This window comes from Poecilia reticulata, linkage group LG8 (genome assembly GCF_000633615.1).
Source record: "Poecilia reticulata strain Guanapo linkage group LG8, Guppy_female_1.0+MT, whole genome shotgun sequence".
Taxonomy (NCBI): Eukaryota; Metazoa; Chordata; class Actinopteri; order Cyprinodontiformes; family Poeciliidae; genus Poecilia; species Poecilia reticulata.
The window spans coordinates 15,332,172-15,358,802 of NC_024338.1; the positions used below are offsets into that span (position 1 = coordinate 15,332,172).

The following is a 26,631-nucleotide window of genomic DNA, read 5'->3' on the forward strand; positions in this document are numbered from 1 at the left end:
AGCGCCATGGCTGAAATATGAACATGTCTCCTGTAGCTGTTTACATCTGTCACTACCATAATTTTTGATTACTTATCATGTGAACATACATATTCAATTATGACTTTAAAGTAATTTCTTATTTAATGGAAACAACACATTTTTTTTTTATTTTACATTAGCAGAATGTAGACAAATATTTGTGCAATGGATATGCATTTAGCGCCACAATTTTGATTACAGCTAATAAAGGGATCAGAGTATATCCATGCCACATAATGGACTTGTGTTAGTTCCCTCTGAATATCCAGCTACACTCAACGGCGCTCAATGCGTCGTAGCAAAGTTTGCTCATTACATCACCTTCATGCGATGTAATGAAAACTTCTCTTTGCTGTTTTATTACCCATGTTCATGTGACATGCTTGAGTCCAATAATATCCAACCATTGCGATCTTCTCTCGTGTGATCAGTGAAGTGGAAAACTGCTTCTGGCCTATGAAGATGGCGACAGAGGACCTAGATGTTGGATGTGCGACGTCTGGTGGGAACGGTTTATTAATGCCTAAATCCAAATGAATGGTTTGGAGATCCAAACCATTCATTTGGATTGGATGGTTGAAAACACTGATGCATTTTTACTGATGATCTTCTCTCCTTAAAGTCTGACATCAAGCAAATGGTTAAAAAAAATCTTTTAAAAAACAGTTTGTTTTTTCTCTGTCTACCAGTCAACCCTGCTGAAAAGCCTCTTAGGTACCTTATGTTTTTGTATTTGTATTTGCAGAGATGTAATTTAAATCACAGTTTGTATTTACAATCAAATATCTTGGAAACAGTCTACCATAAACTTCAAAGCTCTGACTCGACTTTTGTCGTTAGTGCACTAGATGTTCTGCTTTGCTGGAAAGATATTTATGAAAATATTATTTGCATTCTGTCGTTATGTGTAAAGTCTTTATTTATACAAAAAAAATGCAGCAAGTTAAATCTTTCGCTCCAACACTCTGTTCCTATTGACTGGGCCAGGTGCTCATTGACTACTGAGATAAGGAAAAAATATATATATATTGCTCCTCAATCATGGAGATAGCTTTGAAATCAATTGGATTTTAACAAATTCCTCTCACTGTGCAAAAGGATCTAATTTCTGTATGATAAGGTTTTGATGATTATTTGATTTATTTGACAAGACTTTTGAACATGCCATTGAGATTGTTTTTAGTTTTGCTAACATGTCCGGCGATCTTTTCTGCTTTATAATGTGTATAATATTTTCTGTACGTGTGATTTATTTAACTTATACAGTTTGTGTCAGTAGATGAGCAAACATGAGACTCAAAAATCCAGTGATTGGATAAAGCACAAACTGAATACAAGGCAACATAACATTATCTACTTCAACTCGGCATTGTAAAACAAAACTTTTTTTGTAATTTTAACTATTGCAATTCTCTATAAAAAACCAGCAGGGTGCAGGCATGAGCTTTCTCTAAAAAAAAGAAGAAAAAAAATACATATCTAAATGATGTTTCTGAGATTGATCTTAATTGTGAACTCCAAACACTCCCGAGTTAATTCACCTCATGGTAAGCGCTGAGAAATCTCAGCAGCGGGAGTCTAATCTCCGCCAGCAGCCACTGGAATGAGCGGAATTTTTCCCATCACAAAACTCCCTCAGATTAGGAAATCTGACGTTTACAGCGCTGTTTTCTGCGCGGACACGAGGAAAGGTGGGTGTACACACTAGTTGTACTGTGTGGCTTTACTGTGCCTCAGCTCAGATGAGCTCACACAGCCGATGCGCACATCGTAGGATCCTACCAATGTGAGAAGGCGTAAGGACACCGAGCGGCAGCCTGGTAGTCAGTGGGAAGTGTGTAAGCTTTTGTGCAAAGGCTGTCGACTTTCCGCAGCACAAAGTAAATAGAGAGAAGCACAAATGCTCTTGTGTTCATTTATTTCACGTTGGAGAGACTCGGTGGATTTGTAGGTTTTCTGTCTGAATGGAAATCCACTCTTTTCATCGCAGACGGGACTGGACTTCAGACTCGGCGGCTGATAGAAAGAAGCCTGTACTTTGAACACTCTGCTTTTATTCTTTCTCCCTTCTTCATAAAAGAAATGCCAGGATTCCGTCTATCGCACACTGTCCACTTCAAGCCGGGCTGTTCATCTGGAAGGGCGCCAGACCTTCAGTCTCTCAAATATGCAAGTTCAGTCCAATAAATTGTGTCATTGTCTGTCAGCTCTGGAATAAGAAATCAATACTCAAGAAAAGAGACGTGATATTCCTCCGGAATTTTAACGACCCTTTCCCCCCTCCACCCACCCCCCCCCTCAGCCGTCCTGATAAATATGCGCTTTGGTTGGATTAGGGTGGTCTGGTCCAGCCTGGCGCTTTTTTAGCTGGAGCAGCGCTGATGGGGACTGATTTTTACTGTTGATTTTGTCCATGCAAGACTCGGGGTGGAAACATGTCTGGCCACTTCTTTGAGAGGATCGCTGCTATCAGAGATGGCATTTTGGTCCAGCACTTCGGTTTTCACCTCTAAAGTGCCCCGGAAAATCTTATTCATGTTCACCCTCTCCCTTTCCGTCACCTACTTGTTCTACAGCTTGATGAGCTGCTACAACTCGCTGCAGTTCCCGCTGCAGGAGAACTATGTGTTTCAGGGCAGGCTGGTGACGGAGGATACAACTTTTGTGACACTGAGGGAGAAACTTTACTCGGCTTCGCCAGTCTTCACGGAATTCACGCAGGGTGAGAGAACAACCGCGGCTCCGACGGTAGGGGAGCACGATGAGGCCGAACCAAGGACAGTGGAGTGGATTAGGACGCAGGCATCTCCAACTAAATCTGCGGCGGCGTTTCGCCCCACCGCGCCGGAGAGGGAGCGCCAGGAGATCAGCACCACGGACAGCGAACTCAGGGTGAACTGCACCTCGGATTACGGGGAGAAGAAACTTCCCCAAGCCATTATAATCGGGGTGAAGAAAGGGGGAACCCGAGCCCTGCTGGAGGCTCTCAGGGTGCACCCGGACGTGAGAGCCGTTGGGAATGAGCCGCACTTCTTTGACAGGAACTACGAGAAGGGACTGGACTGGTACAGGTGAGCTCTCCAATCGAACCTTTTATCGGGGCTCGAACAATGGTTTGCAGATTTAATTAAAATCACCACAAATGAGATTTGTGAATCGTATTTTTTTTTTTTTTTTTGGCACCTGGCTTATGATTGATGGTGACAATTACCTTTTGTTTGATTCACAAATTAGTTTCCAATATCTGGCTTAAACTTAGTGCGCAGTGTCAGCTGCATTTCTTGCACCAAAAGGAGAATAGTGACTTTTGCAGACTCCAATATCATTTTAATGCAACATCCATCGTAAAGATTTACACATTATTTGGTGACTTCTCTCTTAAATTATAAAACAATTGATTTTATAATAGTGAATAAACTTTTCTCCAAAATCCTGTTTTTGCTATAATAATTTGTTTGACCTCATCAGAAGTCCAAATAGGATTCAGATTTTGAACTCAATTTTTCCCAAGTGTCAATTACAGGACTAGTTTTTAGTGCTTAACTTTAAACGTAATGTACACAAGACTAGTTTTAAGCTCAGGGCCTTTACCAATTTCTAAAACAAGATAGAGGTTTTAAGTGCCAGTGGAAACACACTACATTTATTTTCCTGTACTTTATTTGTTAGTGTCACTTTAAAGTCCCTCATTCTGCTCCATGAATAAAGTTTTCTACAATTATGCTTTCTTAGATGTTTTAATAAATGTCGATGGTTATTTTCAGATGTCTTAATGTTGACACTAATAATATTTGAGCTATTCTAGAGCGTTTATGACAAAATGTTGTCATATATCTGATTTATTTATTTATTTTTATTTAACTACTTTTATGTTGGTATATCCATCCTGGAATATTCAAAAAGTAAAAACTAAACACTTTTATAACACACACGTTCCATGCTTGCTGACTAAATGTTTGGAAATGGTTCTCAAATAGTTTTGAACCATTGACAACACATTCACTTTGACTCCAGGTTTATTAGCTGTACATTTCTGATGCATTCATAGGTGGAAGGGGGGGGGAAATCAATTTGAGGCCTCATTCCTGGCTGGTTGGCCATGGCTCATTTAGGTGTTGTTCTCACAAGTTTTTTTTTTTTTACCATACACACATCTTCAAATGGAGTCAATGAGCTGATGAGAACGATGCTGACTCTAAGTCCCTTCTGCTCCTTTGTAGAACTTGGTTTGTTATGTTTGGGTTGTGGAACATCTGCTTTCATCCTGCTGCATAGACACGGGAACTCTCGGCTGCTCATTTAGCCTGTGCTAATGCAAGCTGTTTCATTATGCTTACGGTGAAAGGCTCATTAGACGAGAGGACGACGTGCTTACATAAATAATAACAAATGTGCTTGTTGCTGTTTGGGTCCCTGAGCTTCCAAACTTTGTGAAGAAGGATTCATTTCACTTTCAACTTTGTCGGTTTTAGGACATCCACCAAAGGATTTAACTCTCAGAGAAGAATGGGGGAAAAAAAGAGGATACACTGAAGAAATCAAGATTTATTTTCTCATTTCAGCTGCCAAGGAACATAGTTAAATGGTTAAAAAGTAGAAAGCCACTTTTCTTTTTCATCGATAAAGAAATTAATTTGACTAAAGCATGCCTCGAATGATGCATTACGTGACATCTTTCTCCTCAGCTGGTAATGCTCTGGCTAATGTGCACTTAATGGAAGTGAAATTATGATCACTTACAGATGTTTGAAACATCAGTGTAGTTAAATGAGACCAGTGATCTCATAAAGTGTGATTCATAAATTTAGGACTGCCTAAGTAACACCTGCTCCACATCTTGATGGAGATGATACATAAACTACAGGGAATATGACCCTAACACGTCATCTATAGCTGTTTTTAATGTGTGTATGTTTGTGTGTGTGTATTTTTTTTACCCAAAATCCTAACCTTGTTTGGCACAGTTTCTTAATCTCATTACACAGTCCTACACATATCCAGTTTTAGTCATCTCAAGAGAGAACTGGTATTAATGGACTATATTTATTTATTTAATTATGTTTATTTTATTTTTGGAATAATTTAATTTAAATGGTGGTATAAAGCAAGCAAAAAAAAAAAAAAGAAAGAAAAACACAAGACGTAACTACACAAATAACTTTAAAAAAAATAATATTTCAAATTCTAACCTAATGCTTTGAAGTGTTTCATCATTAGAGACAAACAAAACATGTGAACAATTATCAGAAGAAATACGACAACTTTTAAAACTGAAAACCTTTAGAATTGCTATTGTTTTCTATAGCCAGTGTCTGAATAAGCTACCTGTTAGGGATATCTTGAAAAAAATGTGTGTCCGGTTAAGTGCTGTATCACACCAGTTTTTAGCAGCGCATTGCAGGCAGAATATTGTTTCCAGACTTGCCTATATTTCTTGTACTTACAGTTCTATCTCCAAATATTTAAATAAAATAATAATAAAAGACAATATTCATTTGTTAAATTAGCATTATCTAAAAAAAAACAACCTTTAAAGTATTTTTTTTCTTTCTGTATAGAACAAAAAATGCAGTGTTTTGAAAAATTAAGGATTGCAAAAGTGACAATCATTTTTGCCACATTTCCTTTTTACAATTCCTTTTTTGCCAGTTATTGTCTTCTATAGAAATTTAAAGTTAAAGCACATAGGGAGAGGGATCTTTGACAATTCCTTGCACTGAAAGTTTTCTGCGAGAGACTAACAGATTTATATTACAATGCCCTAGTATTTCAGAAACATGTCAAGATGACGTTTATTCAAACTAGGTAAAATGTGCATATAGAAAGGAAACAAGCTACAAGCATCACAGGTCCTCCTCAGAGTGTTATTTGGCATACCATCTGTTCTTTTAGAAAAAAAAAAACTAACACATGCAGACATGTAACATGCATACCTGGCATAATAGGAAACAGTGTGAAAGTGACTTTAGTCTCATCCTGCCGGAGCACACAGTTTCAGATCAAGTCCCAGTAGCATTTAGAGAACTCTGCATTTTTGCATATCTGATGGTAGGACAAAGAACCTTTTTTTCTGGCATGGCATTAAAAAATATTTAGAAGCAGGTTTTACTTATTTACTATCCTCCTCAGTATGTGTGGCAGGATAAAGGTGGGTCCTTGTCATGCCCAGTGGCCAAGGGCAAAAAGAAATAGGCTCCTGTGTCTTGTTCTATTTAGACTTCAGGAAAACAGGAAGCCATGGATTACTAACCGAAAGTTTCCCAATAAATCATCTTAAAAACAGGTCATGAATACCTTTTATAAAATACTTAAAATAAGGTATTCTGTTTTTTTTCCAGGCACATAGTGCCATTTTACAGCCAATCAAGTAACTATGTTATCTTCATTTGTTTAAAAAAAAAAAAAAGAAGAGGTGTACACATCAAACATGCCTTAAAGGAAATTTGTCATGGCATCACAGCCATATCTGATGCCTTAAAACTGAGGACAAAACTGTTGTCCACATTTTCTGTGTATAGGGAAAACACATACAAATCTCGGTCATTTTGACCCGAGGACAACAGGAGGGTTAAGAACTTCGTAGCCATGCTGACTCTCCCCCCTCAGCACACCATAATGACAACGCTTTTCCATGGTGTCCATTGATGCCGTTTTCAAAGAGCATTGGACTGAAAAGTATTTAGTATAATGATCTCAGCAGTCACACAGATTTCACCAGGTGTTTGCTGATTTTTGCAACCACTATTCTGGTTGAGTTCTGTGGTTGAGGTGTATGGAGGGGATGGGGGGGGGGGAGCGGGAGCTCGGCTGATGCCTGAAGTTCCAAGGCAGAGCTTTGAGTAAATAGGCAGAGCAAACTCTAAGACATCCCCGGGTGGCTGCCACAAGAGATTAAAACATTTATTTTAAGATATTTTAGAAATTTCAGTAACTGTGGAGACAGCTACAAGATATTTGTTAAATTCAAGTTGGAAATTTGGGCAGTTCTGTATTTCTCACTGAGATTGCTCACACATTTTTTTTTTTTTTTTTGCAAAAACAGCTTTAGCTTTTTCAAAAAAAACATGAACTTACATGTTCTTAAAAAAAGGCACAGATCCACAGATTTCTAGTAAAATATTAAAAAATCCAAGTTTGCATCAGGTACCACAGACAGAGTCCAGTGCTTGTTTTTTTTCCCCCGCCTTTGTTCTCTTGAACAGCTTATCAACCATTTTTAAGCAGTGCCATCATCATCATTATCATCATCATCACACACACCGGACTTCCAATAGCGCTTCAACACGTCTATCTTTATTTCTCAGTAAAGAGAATGAGTCATCACAGCAAGTATTTTATCTCTTCCCTTTATATTGGCCTCAAACGGGTACATATGCTCGCTCACTTTTCAATCGAAAATTCCTGATGCGTGATAATCAATACAGCCATTTTTATCATATCACTGATTCTCAAGTCTTTGCTGTTTATGCTTTAGTGGAAAGATAATGTAGGTCGTAAATTGCACTAAAGAACGTCATCGATTATCAGTCATACATGAAGATGCGTGCCCACCGAGGGTGAACACTCACAGCAGGAAGTTACTCTGTGTAGACATGTTTAATGAGGATGTAATCCATTAGACATGTTGACTGTTTGGTATTTTCACTTTAGGTAAATGTCAAACAACGGTGTTTACTGAAATGTTAACTAACAGAATGGATACCAGAGTAAGAATTATTTATTTCATTCAGCTAAGAAAAAAAAAAAAACATTAATTAAATATAGAACATATTTATTCAGTTGATATGGTCGCCACCATTTTTCCAGTATGTTAAGAATAACATGCTGTAGAGAACTGACAGAGGCTGTCCATTTCAGAGGAAAGCAAAGTGACCATGATCGAACAATACAACAGGGGACTTCTCGTCATCCAAGATTATCTTCTGCATATTATTAATGTCTGACAGCGACAGTCTGGAACATTTTATTATGCTGTTCATAAGGTGTAAGAATTATTTATTTTTTTGTAGCTGTGCTCGGAAATGTGCTTTTTAATCATTGGTAACTATAGCTGGAAATTGTAAGCAGTTCCTAGTATACAACTTTTCTTCTTTAAATTGTATTATGTGTTACAAGTTAATTTGATAACTAACAAATCTGACTATGTTAATGCAAATGCAGAAATTTGAAAAAGCTTAAAAAACGTTCAGTCAAACTTCCACTTTAGAATGAAGCATCTGTTACAGGTTGCTTTCCACTGGCCTTGTGGCGTCTTTATGAGGCTCCGTCTGTGCACTGTGCAAATCAAGCATTTAACAATTTAACCAATGGATGTTGGCGAGATGGACACAGACCTCTGAAAGCGGATTCTGCAAAAGGAAAGTTGAAAAACAACTGCCCTAACATTTCCTTTTGACTATCTTCATGTATGAATAAATTATTTAGTGATTCTTAACTTGCTCCTTAGAAAAACTGGGCAAAAGTGGTAAGTTAATGTACACTCATAACATTTATCAGTATAAAGCTTTACAGAATATAAAAATCAATATATGTGCTGGACTTCATCAAATAACTGGTGCTATGAGGGGTTTGACACGTAAAGGTAACAGCGGCCTGGAGGAATTGTAACACCCTTGGACAGGACTATAGATCCTGAATTATACACCTGCAGAAGAAAAGAAAAATGTGAGCTTTAACAGAATAAACGTGGTCTAAAATAAAAAGTTATTTGAGGTTTTATAAGGTTTTGTTGAATTGTGACTTGCCACAAAAGGCAAAATGAAAAAAAAAAATCAAAAAGAGATTTGTACACTGCACAGAATTGTAACTTCATCTAAATAACAATAAAATGTTGAGAATTTACGAGAAAATCACTAGTGCCTCAGAGGTTAAAATGTGCTCACTTTAGGGAATCAAATTCCTCCAGTGGAAAAACATTTAAACACGAAATAAATCAGCTCCCTGCAAAGCAGAGCCAGAGTCTTACTGAGGTTTGCAAGCTCTAATATCTCTATGTTATTAAAATGACACTTTAACCCCTTTGCAATAAAAGCCAAAAGGATGTTCCCATAAATCTTTTGCAAGAAATCTTCCTACCCTTTCACTGCTGCATCCCTGAGCTCAGACAGCAGCCAGCAGTCGTGCTAAACCCAGAGGAATTTAGTTAACGCAGACTCCAGTTTCATTTCAGCCAATTTCGTTCAACTGACTACTATGTTTTTATTTTTGTTGCCAGTTTTCCAGTCATCTTTTATTCATGATTAAACATGGCCTTTGTAAATAGATGTCACAGTGTTGCCATTCCCAAGGATTTCTTTTTTGCTTTGTATGAGTTGCAGTGTTCTGTAATCAATAGATCATTTACAACTAAAACTTTTGGCTCAGGGAAGGTTGTTCAGTATAGTTTATTCATTCCACATGTACCTTATCATCGAGATAGAATATTTCATTGGACACAGTAAGAATACATGTCTAAAAGCGAACGCCAATGTGTGGTAAACATCGGCGTATTAAGGTGAAATAAGCAGATGTGGATTGTCAAAGAAAACGTTGTGAAGAATTAGGTTTAGTGTGTCGTCATTCTTTGGTCATGAGAAAGGACTTAGTGACAGGAGGAGTTTAATGGAGATGGGAATCCATGGTCAAGCCCAGCAGCAGAAAGTCCAAATCCAACATTTATCCCTTGTTTAGCCCTTCTTTACCCCTCTTGGTTCGCTTCATGGGGGCAGCTTAGCTCCTGACTCCTTCCACCTGATTGGTAGCCCAGGACTCCACTCACTAAGAAGATGAGACGGAGTAAGGTGGGCCAGATCCCCAAGCAGGCAGGATGCCATCCTCTCCAGCTGGGCCTATGAGCCGCAGCAGTGCCTTCCTGTCCCACAGCTCCCCGACGTGGCAGAATCTGCCGACGCCTGATAAGACGGCGCCAAGTCTCACAAGGACGTACCTCTCAGTGCTCTGATGCCGATGTTGCAGTTGTGGAATTAAACTTTTTAATTAGCAGAACACCCCTGAACTGTCAGGAGAGTGGACCACATCACTCTGGTTTTCCTCATCGCCCACCCCCCTTCCCCACTTGATCCAACTAACAAACACCACAGAGCTGAGAGACTTTAAGCTACAACAGAAGCAATCGTTCTTATTTCCTGATTGCCCGTCTGTTTAAACTCAGCACAGCTCAGAAAGATAACACATTATTTCAAGCCACCAGTAGGCCAGACGGTATATCTGCTCCTTGCACACGTACACACACACACACACACACCAATTTCTAAAATAATGCATCAGGCAGCCACTCTGCCACTATATCGTCTTTTCCTCCTTGTTAGATCAATATTATGATGAAGTCATGTACTTCAACTTAGAATTGACTTCTCGTGGTGAAAGGGCACTGGTTGGTGATTGTCAAACATTCAGCTGATTGCAAAGTGTAGTAGAGTACCAATGAGGGCTTCTGCAATCTAAAAGGTAAAAGTGGCAACTCTCATATACAATTCTGTGAAGTAATTGCTCATTTACAGATGTCTGCAGTTTTAGCTATTTTGTGTCAGATGATCAAAAAAATGTATAAAAGAAAAAAACAAGTCCAAGTAAATACACGGTTTTCAAATGATTGACTTTGTTAAGGCAGTAAAGCTATTCAAACCTATGTGATACTACTTAAGAATGTAATTGCTCCCTTAAACCGATAACAAGGTTTTCTCATTTTTGTGGCAAAAGCTGCCATCAAACATCTGAGACATCTGAGACAACTGACAGTGCGTCTTTTATGTTTTTTGTGCAGGACTTTTCTTTTCACAGTTGTTTTAATTCAGTCACAATTGATGATTTTGAGTAAGAACACCACGTTTAAGATAATTCCACAACATCTCAATCAGATTTAAGTCCAGACTTTAACCTGGACAAACCAGAAACTAACCAGCTGCATAACCTGACAAGCTTTGTCTTGTGGTTAAAAGCTAATGAACACAGATCAGAATTTAAAGTTCCAGCAATTATGGTCTTCAAGACTTTAAAACATCATGTCACCACCACCACCACCATGTATGGATCTTTTTTGATACGCTGTGTTGGTTTTGTACTAGATGTAACAGAACCCACACCATCCAAGGAGATTTTTTTAATACTTTGTGTCTTTTTGGTCAGCAGTGGTTGTTGCTGTAGAACTCCCACTGTTTCCAGGTATTTTACTTATTGTTGGATCATGAAAAGTTTAGTAGTTGTTCAAAAATGTTCAAATCCAGCTCTCTGCTGAGACACATTTAATGATATTATTCATATGTTTTTTTTAAATATTATTATTTTAAAAGATATTTTAGTTCAGTTTTGCCTTTTTAAAGATCTATATAAATTTATGATGCATTTCTAATCATGTCTACATTGCTTTAAAAGATGCTAAACGTATCATCACACCAATACTAAATGATGAAATTTTGTGTTAGATCTCAAGAAAGCACAGTTATTTAAAAACAAACATTTTCTTGATACCACAAGATAAAACTAATGTGTTTATGAGAACAGCACAGTTAGTGCATGCATGATCTCAATATAATCTCAATAAAATGTCTTTGAGCTTCATATGAAAAACGTGGAATATTAAAATCTCTTTAATGGCACACTATGTTGCGGTGGAAGATGTATGTTAAGCATTAACGTAAGCATTAACGGAAAGCGGAGTTAATTATTTCAAGGAAAAGAAAAAAACATTTCACGCTAAAACATGTGCAACGAAGGTGTAAATACGTGTGATTTTTCTGTTCAGTATGAGGTGAAACCTACACATTTTATTAGGTTCAAGCTCAATCTATTTTACACAGAACCATTTCAAACAGTTCACAAGGTTTCCATCTGATATGCAGGAAATATTACAATTTGATAGGGATAGTTTCATATCGGGCAGGCTACAGAGTTGCATTTCCATTCTGAAGGCTTTTATTTTTACCACTGATTCATTGTTGCTAAATTAAAGCACCCTTGCTTCCAGAGAAGTTTGATCTTTTTTTTTTTCCCCAGAGATCAATGGGAGAAGTAATAACACACCATAGTATTTGCATATGAAGAAAAAAAAACCCTCTGGAGAAGTTAATGGGCAGAGTCAATTTCATCCTGCCTTTGAAATCTATTTATTTGCTCCTCCTTCTCTCTTATACATTTGTCCTTTTCTCTTACCCTGCTGTAGCTCCACTCCAATCCTTCAAGTAAAAGTCTATTTTACTCATGGAAAGAATTTAATTCACCATTTTCCTCTTTTCTGGTGCTTTGAAATAGCCGTGAGTAATGGTTTTCCATCAAGTCTCATATCCACGTTTTTGTGTCCATCAACATTGTGGGATCAAATTCTTTAGCTGCCTTTTCCGCTAACGCTCCTGGGTTAGTGGGAAGCTCTCACGCTTGTGTTTCTTCTGCCCACAACACGGACAGACTTTCTGAAATACAATGACAATGCTTCATCTGTTAAATTATTTATTTTAGCCCCAAAATAAAGTATTAGCTGAAGTCATTTTATGCTCAAAGGGATTCATTTCTCCCAAAAGATTATTTGCATGCGGCGGAATTGGAGTGTTCTGCTTCCAGTCTGGAGAAACAATGACTCTGCTCGGCAGAATGCTGGTTTACAGACGTCTTTAAATCTCTGCAAATAAGGCTACCTTGGGACAAATGCGCATGTCAATCATACTTGTCAGGATTCCAATTTCCCTTCCACATCTCCTGGAGCACTTGTGCTGCCTGTGCTCCTTATTGGCTGGGAGGGATCTGGTCTCATGACACAAGCTGATGCATTTGTTCAGTCAAAGGGAAAACCCTGACAGGAATGGTCATGGAGCCAAGATGCAGGGGCCTCTGGGAGTCTGTTTCAAATGTGTTTCCAGGAGCTGATAGGTGCTTCTGTAGTATGTTATGCTGAAAGATGGTGGAAAGAAAATGTTTGCCTCTCCCTCTGGAACAGGGATCATTATCACGCGAGTATGACACTTACGCACTAAATATATCCACCAAAATGCTGAATGAGAATCTTTGTTCTCATCAAGAAAAAAAAAAAAAACTTTTACGAGTTTCGAAAGAAATTAACATAAATGTGTGGTCTTTACCACTACACATTTAATTTCTTTTAACTGCTATAATTCAAAAAAAAAAAAAAAAAGAAAAACCTGACAGACTTAATTCAATTATAGCTGTGTGATGTGTTGAGACTCTAGAGGTGTGAGCTAATTCCTCTGTTTACACCCCTGAGTCACTGTCACAAACAAGCACAAACACATTCACTGGCTTCCAGGATGTCTGCTCGCCTGTCCCACCATCTTTGAAGTTTTTTCATCGCTTTATGTTGTTTACTCATTTATGTTCTTTCTCCCAAATCACCATGTGGCGCTCTGTATAATTTTAGCACAGCGTGAAACATTGTATGAGCTGTGTATTAGACGCGTGAACTCCACTTCTAACATGCAGCTGAGAGATGCCGTGGTGATGGGTTAACTTTGAACTGGGAAGCTTCACAGCGCAATCCCGATTCCGCAGCTCTGCGTATTGCTGACATCTCTGCCACGGACACTCAAAGCATTTGGTAACTTGGAAGTCATTAACACAAGCTGTGGCATTTGCCAAACTCCCCTGAGACTTTAGATTAAGCCACTGAAATGCAAAAGGATGCTTTTAGGGATTATGCTAATTGCTAATTGCTGTATCAGGATGTGATTGTTTTTCCTGGGCAATTTGGATTATTGGCATTAGAGATTCAGAAGAAAGTTGACGTGTTCTGCCTCTCTAATAACATTGTTACCTGCTCTCAACCATGAAGCCAACTCTTCCCTTGTGGGGGCTTTCACATCAGTGAAATATTGTCTGCGAGCTTGTGCGGGCACAGTTGACAACACAATCACACAATGAAATGAACAATGAAATATGCTGCAGACAAATTGAAAACACTTTTAGTTTAAATTAGTGCTCATGTAACAGCATTAGTTCTGCCCTGGGGTTACTGTGAAGAATTTATTTCTGGCCTCCTCTGGCTCTTCTCATAGTCAATATTCATCAAATGAATTCTGCATGTTTTTTTTTTATTCTAAAAACTAAAATGTTAGAATCACAACATTGCATGTTTAATCACTTTCAAAAAATGTTAAAAGCTTTGTGTCTGTGACCAACAGAGGGCCTTCTTCAACCTTGTCACCCAGCAACTGCACTTTTTAGAAATCAATTATTTTCTAGCGTGAGGCAACCTGTTTTCATTCCACTTGAATTTGTCTTAATGTAAAGTGAAGATAAACATCCCAGAATACTATTGTCAGAAATTTTTTAATTTTTAATCTTCCTAAGAACAGCTTTACTCTTTGAAAAGATTTTATGAAGATTATGCCTTTTTTTTTTTGCCTCTGTCATTGGACAAATATATTTAATTGCATGTCTTCCACCAGACTGTTTTACTATTATAAAAAAACATTTGTTTAAAAAAAAAAAGTAACAAATAATTTCAAAGTTTGAAGTTGTAGACCAAGATTGATCACCACACTGATACAAATCTGTGTAATAATTTAAAATCTTTTGCAAGCATGTACAAAAATTTGCATTAGTAAAGAAAATGTGCATTTATTTTAAAAGTGATCACCGGACAGATGTTGACTTTGAACTTTCAGCACATTGCTTCGACCATTATTGTGCAGCTATAGGGCAGCATCTGAAAATTGCGCCACTCTTGAGGTGCTTTATTTGGTAGCAAAAAACGTGAATGGCTCCAACTTTATCTGCTGGCCTTACCGCTGTGAAATATGTAATATACACACAAGAGACAGTTTGGAATATTTTAATTAAAGGCCAATTATATGGCCTTAAGGATATTATGGAAGAGCATCAATTTGGATCCATTGGTGAGAAATTAAATTTAATGCCATGAGATCAAGATGCTTGGTTGGCTGATTTTCAGGGTAAATTAGTTAAAAAGCACTAACATTTTCCTGACACTAGGGATGTCCTGTTTAGATGCCAAACATGGCCTCATCATTTTGATCAAGTTGTTTTTTTCAATGGTTAATATTATAAATCCTGACTGATATCATTTCTCAAGAAGGTGCTACAAAATATAGGCCTTCGTTTGTAATCACAGTGCATGTCTTGATGAACAAAAGGTGTTGAAAATTGTGTTCATCAATCCAATCTAGGTTTTTGTCAACAATCAAAGTGTTTTTACCATAATGTTCAGTGAAAAACATCCAGTATCTGTGCTTGTGCGTCCTGTCTGTCTGACCTGGTTTGCATTCTGTTTGCTAGAAAACTACCAATTAAATTGCATCATGCATTTTAATTGTTATTGTAATTTATGAAGCAGCAGAAAAAGTGTTAATTTAAAAAGCAGCAGAAAGTGACTTCTGTAGCCTTTTTCCTCAACCGGAGTTTTAACTAAAACGCTATCCAAAAAGGTTAAAAGTCAAACTATAAATGAGTTCTATCAAAGCAGACGAGAACGATTTGAACACAGTCTCAGCACTTCAGCTAAATGTACCAAATAGAAATTATCAGCAGGAGATCTGTTCATTTTGATGGTTTGGATCCAATACATCTTTGGAGAAAATAATATATATGTATTGCAACATGACATCTCTCACTTTTTAGAAAAACTGAAACTGCATTATCCACAACATCATTGATTATTCAACGAATGTGGAAACAATAGGGTTTCATTTTACGGCACTTTAAATCCACGTAGTACATAGTACTTGTTTTGGGAATCAACGTCTACAAATGTCCGTTCCCTACTGACAGGGATCAGCATGGGGGAGAGAAAAATATCACTTCTGAAAACATTGAATATCAAGGAACTGATATTCTTCTCTAGATAATTAACCATGAGCAAAACAGTGTGAAATTACAAATGATTAGCTGGCAGACGAGTATGTATTTGTTGTTTCCTATCTTGGAGAAACTTCTGCATTTTCTGTGACAAATATGTTTTTCAGTCAAATGCACTTTTTATCTCTACCAACTGAGATTTACCACTTTTCGTTACCTCCTGCAGTGTATTACAGCGGTATTTCGGCAAGTTTCAGTCGATGGAAGCACAGAAGTTTCTCCGCTGAGTTCAGATTTCTATTTGCTATCAATCTCACTGACTTCCATCAGTAACTGTGCCTTACTGGTAGTAGTGCTCTCACAGTTTAAGATTGTTAGTTTGAACCACCAGCGTCTAACTGTCCCATGCTATGATAAAAGGTCCTATTTGTATTTCATTTTATAATCTGTGTATGACTATAAGATATGCTGAAAATTAACATGAAGGAAAGGTAAAAAAAATGGATATATTCATGTTCTATTTGGAATATACATTTGTAATTACTAAAGTAAAGCATTTTGCATTGTTGCAACTGTACCAAAACATTCACTTTACCTGTTCCAATGCACTGATGTAGAGAGAGAAAAAGAAAAAAAGACCCTTGCTAGACCAAAAAAGATTAAAAAAAAAAAAAGTAGTCAACATGATGTGTTGAAAGGTGGAGCAGCAAAGTACAAATGCTGTATTTACAGTGATAAAAATCTCATGAAAAACAGCTAACATCGTCACAAACTCAATAGCACCTTCACTGCTGATATCTCATATAGCCACATATGCAATATGTTACAACGCTTACAGGAAAAGAAAAAGACTACTCACAAATCTTTTTTTCCTAGATTTACCCGTCTCTCCCCTACACTACGCTAAGTGAATAATTGACCTTTAATTCACTCAGTGTTTTGCTCTGATTAAAAACACAGCCTGCATGTTGGAACTTCACTGCTCACCCAAACAGACGGTGTTCCTCAGATTTAGGCAAGAGAAACAGAATAAATCAGATCAAATACTGAGCTACAGAGTAATAAAACTGTTGGCTAGAAGTCTGTTCAAGTCATCCACCTCGGTAAAGCAGCAAGCTTTAAGCATTCTATTAGGATCATTTTGCATTAGGATCCTTGACTGCTCCTTGGTTTCTCTTTCATATGAGATGTGAACTGCAGTTGGTACTTGCATCTTAAGTACGACCATGGTGAACCGACGAAAAGTTGCTTTGTACTCTAATCGACCTCCAGTTTGTTTCATGTCCACAAGTAGGGAGGAGACAGAATCCTAACTATGAATTGATTTTTGAATGAGCATACATTTACTCTAAAATGCTTGCATGACTCATTGAGGCTATGCATCGCAGCAACCCCGCTGTCTTTACTGATTTGAGTAACGAACACACATTCTTCTTATGACTCAAGGTCATTTTGTCATGGCAGACTTAAGCAGTGTCCTCTGGTTTTTATAAAGGACCAACTTACCATGAAAGTGTATCTGGGCTGAGGTGAGAAGGTGACTGCTGTAACTAATGGGTTTATTTAATTCAATTTATTGCCTCTGCTGCCACACCATATGAGACATGCTGGTCACTGTAGGATTGAGGTTCCATAAAAGAAAGAAGAGATTACTCCACTTTTTGAAAAGGCCAGAATATAGTCTAATGTCATGCTGGATTTTGGTGCCTGCAAAGCCGGATGTAAATCTGCAGAACTAAATGAATATAGGTTTGCGGTGAAATTTTGGCTCTTGGGCTTATTGTGGGCAAGCCGACCAATCAGAATCCTGCCGTTGCTATGCTCACGGGGCTGGGAATCTGTAATAAATGAGGGCTTTGTCAACATGTCCACTGTTGGATCCTGGAAGGCAGAGTCTTTTGATTTCAGTGTGTCAGCTGAAAGGCACTCCAGCACATTTTTTTTTCTCTTCTAGCCCATGTTTAACATTCACCGCTATCTTTTTCATCTATTATTTATCTGTATGGATTGAGTGTGGCATTCTGTCTCTGCTTTAAGCATACTACTAGAATAATTAATTAATCCTTAACATTATTAAGTTGGATACATGTCAAGCTATATCTCCCTCCACACACATTGTCTCCAATTAACATTTTCTAAATTTCAGATACAATCTGTGGAATACAAATGAAGCAGTCCGAGCTGCTGGCAACACGTTGTCTTGGCTCAGAGCAAACAGCTTTCTCTTAAACTTGTTTTGCATTATACCTTTTCTTTACAGGAATAAACATGTACACCATTTCGGGGGTCTTGGGGCTTTAGAAATTTAATGCACCATGATAATTATGTAAGCAATGGAGCAGTGCTTAAGGACGGAATTTCACACCTTGAGTTTAAATAATGAACGGTGTAAATTTCCTAGGATGTAATGCGCACATGTTTCTTCATGTTGTTTTTATGGCCTTGATGTGCAAAAATCACAGGGTGCTGGTGCGGTGGCATGTTTTTATTCAACTAATCTCTGTGAGGGGATTACAGGCTACAAGGATCTGCTTGAATCTGTATGTTGAAGAAATAAATGTTTGTTGCCATGTAGGATCTATAAAGGCAAATCCTGCGATAGTGGAGTCGGTGCTCCAGCATGTTCACAGTACAAACCATTATACGGCTCAGACAACAAGGAGTAAAGCTCTGAGGACCCAGAATACTGCTGTTTTCCTGCACTGCTGTGTTGATTGCAGGTAATTTCTTTCACCTGACATCCCAGATGTGAACAGACTTCTGATTACACATTCAAAATGCTTCTTTTCCCTTTACTCGTCAAGTTCTGTCTTTAAAAAAAAACGTGTTTGTACTATTTGACATGTACCGGTGCCTGAACAATGTTGAGGGGGGAAGTGAACTAGAATATTTTAGATTTTTTAGGCTTGACACTCTTTACCTCACAGAGGGATGTCTGTGGAGGTGCAGAAGAAAAATATTCTGACGTATAATGAGAGAGTGGGTTGCTCGGGCTCTTTGACATCAGACAGGCTATGCCTCCTGCCCTGTATAAGTGCTAACCCACAGAGTCAGATGTGGCTCTTTTTCCTCTATGAATCCATTGGTTTTTGTGTCCTCAGACCTCTTTCCTCTTTTCTTTGCTTTTTGTGAAAGCTCAAAATGTGAAAAGCACAACAATGTCCACCACATGTTCTCTCGTTTTCTAAAGTTGCCAGAAAAATCATGCAGTGAAAATGAACACAATTATCCAGCCACCCATTGTCCTGACACAATTACAAAAAAATAAAGGGAAAGGAAAGTTTAGTGTAACTTTCCTACAGAATTTTGAGAAATTGGATTATTTTATTACAGTCAAATATGCGTTAGGGCAACAATAACAAACTTCAAACACAATGTCTGTATATGCATCATGCATAAAAATAGGTTAGAATGCAAACCTAATGTTATTGTAATTTCTGAAAATTATAAAGAATGATCAAAATTGGTCAATATAAAATATGTTAAAGGAATGGAAACTTAATTTGCTGTTATTTACATTACAGTTTTCTGTTCTTATGGTCAAAAAGTTTTTAATGTAACACCATTAGAACATTTGTAACCTAACCAAGTCATACTGGAGTCGAACCAGAAACTCACAGTTGACAACAACTAGTCATAAGTACGTGAACATTTTTAGAATCAGCTCTTCGCAATCTAGTAGTTCTGCAAACTGTGAAGAATCCAACATTTATTCTAATCTTGTCACATAATGTGGTGTTCTTATAACGTTACGTGGGTCACAACCTGTTTTCATGCCTGTGCAATACAAGTCCTGCTTATGACACTTCTTGTTTTGTATGCTCCTTGTGTCTTGGGGAAAATGTTGTGAAATTTACAGACTGTAATTGCATTAAGACAGATTGATAACTATGGCAGGACAGATATGATAGTTTTCATTGGGATGTTGTGCCTCATTCTGTTTATCTGCGGTCAAACAAAAAACCCTGATAATATTACTATAACACCTGAAACAGAAAAGGCATTATATTAAATCTCAATATCACAAGACTAGCATGTAACGGTCTCTCTGCAAGGACATTTACTGTTGCTTTTTGTTTTACAATGACATTTAACCCTGGATCTGTCTCACATCACAAGCTTAATTGGAAGGTTCTGCTCTGTTGCTCTGCACCAAAAGAAACCATTTTATACCGTATACATTCATTTTTTTTATATGCCACTTGATTGATATGCTAATTATTGGTGAACTTTTTACCTTACATAAATGCCATGGGAAAATGATTGGAGTGCTTAGGTGATTGGATACATATTTCCAAACGCATCAGATCAGATTACATGCTTGTTTGCGGCCTCTTCATAAAACTTTGTTGATCTGGTCATGTGAAGGTTTAGAGAATGTCAGTTCTTGAACTGCAGTCTGTGATGCATTTCCAGAGAAACAAAAGAGGAAAAAAGAAAAATCAACAACTTCAGCATGATGAATGTAAAAACACTTTCAAATGTATTCTGTAGGGCTCTAACTCTAAAGAACATTCTACATATTATTTTTGGCTTATGTATTGGCCTGAGAGCCCACTATAAATTTTATTTTTGGATATGTTCTTCAGTACTCATTCTCTTGTATGTGGCTTATTTCTTGTATTCTACCTTACAATCACAAATAAACACAATTTATACAGATATCTGTCAAATTGTCTCACTTGTTTAGCAGCTACGCATACTGCGTGGTGACAAATAAACAAAAATCAGTCTATTATTGTTATGCACAGTCAGAGGTAAGGAATAAAAGAGCCTAATAAGATGTGGATGTGTTGTTCAAGTTATTTATATAAGGGAACCCTCTTTTTTAGTACAGGTAATGAGGTATTAAATTATAATGCAGCATAACTAAGCCAACTTATACAATATTTTTTTTTTCGTTGTGTCAGTCCTTTTAACAATTTAGAATGATTAGACAACAGCTGCATGGCCTTGAGAATAATTTCTGCCTCCTCTAGGAGAGTGTTTTGATTCAGTGCCATGCCTTGCCTCTTTACACCTCTATTCCATAATGCCTTGATTTAATGTCCTCTCAGAGGTCAGATATAGTTTTGGCAACAACAAACCACTTGCTTCAACACTACTCTATTAAAATCAGGGCCCAAAAGGAGTTTCCAAATTTGCATGCAGTTTTTCAATCCCCAATTTAAAACATGTGGTCCATGTCCAGAATAATCAAATCTCTGATTAATTGTTGTATTCTTATGTGTGCATTTCATTAAAATATGTTTTAGGCTTCTTGATTAACCTGTAAGTGGCGCAATGTGAGCTCCGCTCAAGAAGTTCTTGAACAAATGCATCTAAAGCAAAACATTTTGTAGTCTTTATTAATTTTGCTATATGGTTTGTCACAAAGTATTTTTTTTGTGCACTGTTAAGAGATTTTCTTTTGTTGCACTGTTTGGTCAAATTTTTGCTCATCATCCAAAATAATGGTGTGGTTAGACAGAATTATTATGCACACTAATGTCAACATGGGATTTTGCTCTGTGTAATGTAGTCTAACCCAGAAAGGATGTTTCATTATTTTGAATTGCATAATTTTGGGGATTAATTATGAGTAATTATTTTCACCTGTGTTGCATTATGTAATTTCTGTCTATCCTGAAGGAAAATAGTGTTAGGATATTGTCATTGAGAGACACTCCGTATGGGGATGAAAGTTATATTTGCCATTTAAATTAATCATTTGAGTAATGGTAATCAAATAAGATGATTGGATAATATTGGAAACCCCTTTTAAAAGAAAATAAGATTTAATTTTATGTAAAACACAAGCACTGAGTTTGCAAGTTTGAATTTATTGTGATATTACATGTTGTATGTTCATGGTAAAGTCAGCGGCAATGCAAACTGTTCTAAGTGTGTGTAAAGTTTTATTTGGAGCTGTGTTTGTTTTGAAAAACGTATTAGTGCAGCTTATGTACGGACTACATTCTAACTGCGTATGTTCACACAAGTGGTGCTCTTATAAACACATACATACGTTTGGAATGTAAAAATCTTGTTTCTTTTTTAAGCAAAGCTAATGCTTGACTGAATTGACTGAGACTGTCTAAATTAATACATGCATAAAGGTAAAAAAAAAACAAAAAAAAACAATAAGAAGACAGGACACCAGTTCTATGGTTATTGAGGCATCTATATTGTTTATGTACCATTAAGCTCACACCGTATTCTCCCCCTCGCTTTTCACATGAAAGCATACATTGCTCCAGGCTACTCTCATTGAACAGCAGCTTGTATGATCCAAGCTGCAACAGAGACATTCACAAAACACTCCGAGATAAAAACAAACACTAAAATTAAAACAATACAAATTAAGCATATAAAAACAGTGGACACTGTGGTTGAAGGCATTTTCTGCACACATAATTTTGATTTTGTGGAGACGCATTTTGCCAAGGCGAGATATTGGTATCAAACTCTGATGAAAATGAAGCCGCAGTAATCAAAGACTCTGCATTAATTACATAAATGAACAAAGAAGTCTTGTTGCTCAAGATAAACACCATCAAAGTTACTGAAGGAAGCTAATGCAAATGGGGTCCTTGGAGAGAAGCTGCGAAAGTGTCTTTATACGCTTGTTGACAAAAGGACATGCATGATTTTAGGGCCAAGCATAATAATAATAACAATCATGGTGAATCTGTGCATTTCTCAGGAAAAGAAAAAACTGACATACTGAGCAGTGGGATCATTAGCTATTCCTTTTTTTCTCAACTCGCCATTAAAAATGTACAAAGCCACCATAGCTGCAAAACATGGCAGTCGGGACTTTGTCTTGATTTGCAAAGCAGCCAGTAAAACGTCTCAGAGTGGGTGGGCATTCTCTTAGATGTTAAAATGTATGAATTATTCATTAAGCTGCTATTCCAATATTTATCACAACTGTATATGTGATAGCCCTTATTGTGTGGGGGGTAGCAGGTATGACGTCGCATGTTTAGATCTCATGGTAACAGCTAAGGGAATCCAAAGAATTTAATGTCAGAAACATGGTCCAATTATCTACTTTTCAGTTTTTCAATTACAGCAAACTCATTAGAAGTCTGCAGTCAACTTAAGTGGATTTCAAGAAAGCAACTAGGTAAAGGAAGATTGAATGGATCTCACGTTTTTCACTCCCATGCTTAACCAAATTATGCACTGAAGCATTGTTTATCCATCAAACTAGGCCCTCTTCCAGCAATCCACTCACAAAGAAATTCAAAATTAATTGGCAACACCAAAGCAGAGTCACAGCAAACAGACAACTTTCTTCCTCTCTCCATGATGCAAATGATATTCAGAACAGAAAAAAAAAAAAAAGCAACACTCGCTGCGTTTTATGTCTTATCCGTCTCGGTTGTAATGCCAAAACGCAGTTGGTCTGTGGAGTGTTTTACCTCTCCACCCACACTTCCCCGGGGTTCCAGCTGGATTTTCCTGAATAAAATTAATGCAGGATAGAAAGCGGCAATCGGGAAGGCAAATGAAGGATTGTGAGTGACGGTCTGATAATTGGGGTCTGGTCCTGCTCTCCATCCTCTTGCTGATCTGGGGACAGGAAAGGAATACGATTCATGGAGGAGTAAAGGAGCAGGGCTTACTCAGCAGAATAAACTATTTGAAGCAGGAACACACACACACACACAACCACACTTGCGCTCCTAAAACATCCCTTTAGTGTACTCTTTAAGTGACTTCCTCAGATATATTGCATGTGCCTCATCTGAAAGTTACCCTTTAACTATCATTGGCCCTTGTGGAGCGTGCTTTTCATTCATGTGAGGTGATGAAGGGGAGAGTTGCTAAATGCTGCACCTTGGTGTGAGCTGTTTACTACTGAGCCACTCAGCGAAGTGACACATGCATTTACTTTGACTAATAAATCATTGATGGTCTTACGTGCATCGATGGAAATGCAGTGTCAGTTTTGATACTTGATTAGCATTTCTGTCACTTCACCTTATGTTTAACATAACTCCAGCTGTGCAACTCAATTCACGTTGCCCATGGGCATGGCTATGATGAGCCATTCCTCAAACTGACAGCCAGCCATAGCAGCACATCAACAAATGTGTAATTTCACTGAATATATGAAGCAAATAAAATGCAGTGTATGGAGCATCTGAATCTTGTAAAATTAGGAACAGGAACTGATGGTGCATATTCTTCTCTGTTTTTCATAGAAACTGAAATATACCCATTTTGTTTCATAAAACAGTGTTCTGTGTTTGAATGATAAAGAAAAAATAATTTCATTTCAATGTTACTCTCAACTCTATTATGGAAACTGAGAGAGTAAAGGTAATTTCTGTATTCCTAAGGTACAATAATTTGTGCTGAACATTCATTTTGCTGTAAAGTGGTACACACATCACTGTTAGATTTTTAAAGCAAACACGACAACTATGAATGAATCTTACATTGGGTACATATTATTGCTAAGCCGAAATATTAAACTAAGCCATGCCTACAAATCAGGAACCAATCTCTCAGTAAATTTAGCCCGGTAATGAATACAAAAAGAAAATTGTCTAATGGTGTAGGAACGTGCTCCACTCCGAGTAATGTGTATCTCCAAATAGAGGCTGTTCAGACAACCCTCCACTGCAGATAAAATACTGACTCCTTTTAACACCACATAACCCCACTAAAAAGAATGTAAAGGCTCTCAGGTTAAGAACATATTCAATGAAAAATTTCATCATGCTATCAGTTATTCCAGAACAGGATTCAGTATAACATTTTACCCCTTGGCATCTCATTATTTGCCTTTCAGCTACATGTTACCTTGAATGGATAGGTTCTGTATAAGAAGAGAGATCTATATGTGACTGCATCTAAGGTCATTTGCAAACTAACTGATGCTAATTTGTTGGACACGTCTATTTACGCCCATTCAATGTTTGATCTAGCCAATTATTATTATTGGACTTTACAGGACAATATACTTACTCAGCATGCACTAGAACTTAACAGAGACACTGCAATCACACATGCTATTTCCAGTAATTAAATGGAAAGCAGGTGTATCTTTTAACATCTTCCACTCAAGCTATGTTTGTATGTCATGCAAGAGTCTGATTGAAGTGTACTGTTTGTATAGTTGGTAATCTGTAATTTGCGAACAATACATTGTTTGGATTGAAGTAGTTCAAAACTCTCAACAAAGTGTAGCGTGAAAAATGCAACTTACCCTGCTGTTCAAAATATTTAAAGACAGATATTTTTACCATATCATTTTAGTTTCTACATCAGCCAACTCCTCCTTTTATAAAGAATATTTAACTGTAATCACACCTCTATTAATAAGTTATGTTATATACACCTTAAATAATATTAACTTTAAATATTCACTTCCTTGACTAATTTACAAGAAAATCTGTCTGCTGAGGTTCAGTCTTTAAGTAAACCTGACACTAATCGCAGAACAAGCTAAAAACACGAGATAAACAAATATACGATTGTTGAAACCCATCAACAAAAAAACTGACATCTTTGTTTCCTTTTTTGAGATTTAGAAATAATGTGGGTATGACCTTGGAAGTTTGCCATAATTTAAATGAGGGATGTGCTTGCGGCACATTTTCACGCATGCAGTTAATGTGGTGATGAGAGGATATGGTAATGTCCACCTTGATTCTTTTCCTCATTCATCCTGGCTGTGGTGATTCCTGTCCACGTTAATGTCCGCTGCATGCCTCCTCATGAGGGCTGGTCAGCTGGGTCACCATTTGCAAAATTCCTGTCAGGTCAGAACTTCTCTGTGGACATGACAAGCTTCTACTTCCCAGTTTATTGGTTTATTTTGAATCTACATGCTATGAACCAAAGCTATCATTAGATAATGGTCTCCTTCATATGGCCAGCTATAAGACTTTGAACCACTTATATTTTCAGCATTAAATTATCAAAAGGTTTATTTTACTTATTCAGTTTTCAGTTCAGAAAGCAAAAAGCTAATCAAAACCAAATCATGTAACCAATAAAAACAATTTTTGTTTTTTCTTTAAAAGAGATGTCATCTGCTTACTATGTCATTTTACTGACTTGACAGTTGTTCAATAAACAGTCTCTGATGCCCTCCACAAGTAGGATCAGCCACAAAATGTCATTGCTGTAGAAGTTGGTTGTTCACAAAGTGCTGTATCCAATTACATTATTAGAAAATTAAGTGAAAAGAAAAAGTCAATACAGTAAAGATACACAACCAAAAGGGATACCAACAGCTTTGAGAGGACTGAGATCAAAATTCTTTTCAAGAGTGATGGGGAATCCTTTGGTGTGAACTGTGCAGAAAAACATTGCTCTCGTAATCACCATGCACAAACATATCTAGGACTGGAGGTAGACTGCAACTGTGTCAATCAGAGACACTATCAGAAAGATCTAATGTGAGTTAATTAATTAATTTTGCTTCAGTTGATGACGGTTCACTGTGTTTTCTTAGATCCAAAGTAAGGGCAGCCGTCTACCAGGAAGTGTAAGGGCACTTCATAATTACCCGTAGTGAAAAGCTTTATGGAGATGCTAATCTCAATTTCCAGCAGGACTTGGCACCTTCTCGCACTGCCAAAAATATCAATACTTTGCTTAATAATCATGGTATCACTGCAGTTGACTGGCCAGCAAATTTGCCTGACCTAAATTCCACAGTGTATCTACAGGGTTTTATCAGGAGGACAACGAAATGGCAAAAAGAAACAATTATTAAGTCAAAATGGGCTTCCCTTATTCTTCACCAGAGAAACAGGCTGAATGCATCCATGTGGTAAATTATGCAAAAGAAACTTGGACCAGGTGTTGTGCAGATACTGCAGAGGGCTTTTATTTCTGTAAAAA

The 26,631-nt window shown here is 37.4% G+C and overlaps 1 protein-coding gene and 1 long non-coding RNA gene across 2 annotated transcripts in view; one reads left to right on the plus strand and one right to left on the minus strand.

The window, feature by feature from the left end:
• Positions 1-1,585: 1,585 nt before the first annotated feature.
• hs3st4 (heparan sulfate (glucosamine) 3-O-sulfotransferase 4) overlaps positions 1,586-26,631 on the plus strand; it is a 77,723-nt gene continuing 52,677 nt past the window's right edge. The window contains exon 1 of the mRNA XM_008415931.2: positions 1,586-3,092. Coding sequence (XP_008414153.1) covers positions 2,497-3,092 — 596 coding nt within the window. The 5' untranslated portion in view covers positions 1,586-2,496. The remainder of the gene's footprint in view (positions 3,093-26,631) is intronic.
• Positions 21,447-26,631, minus strand: part of LOC103468688 (uncharacterized) — a 5,678-nt gene continuing 493 nt past the window's right edge. The window contains exons 2-3 of the long non-coding RNA XR_534242.2: positions 25,425-25,553; positions 21,447-23,340 (exon numbers count right to left, since the gene is read on the minus strand). This is a non-coding gene — a long non-coding RNA (uncharacterized LOC103468688). The remainder of the gene's footprint in view (positions 23,341-25,424; positions 25,554-26,631) is intronic.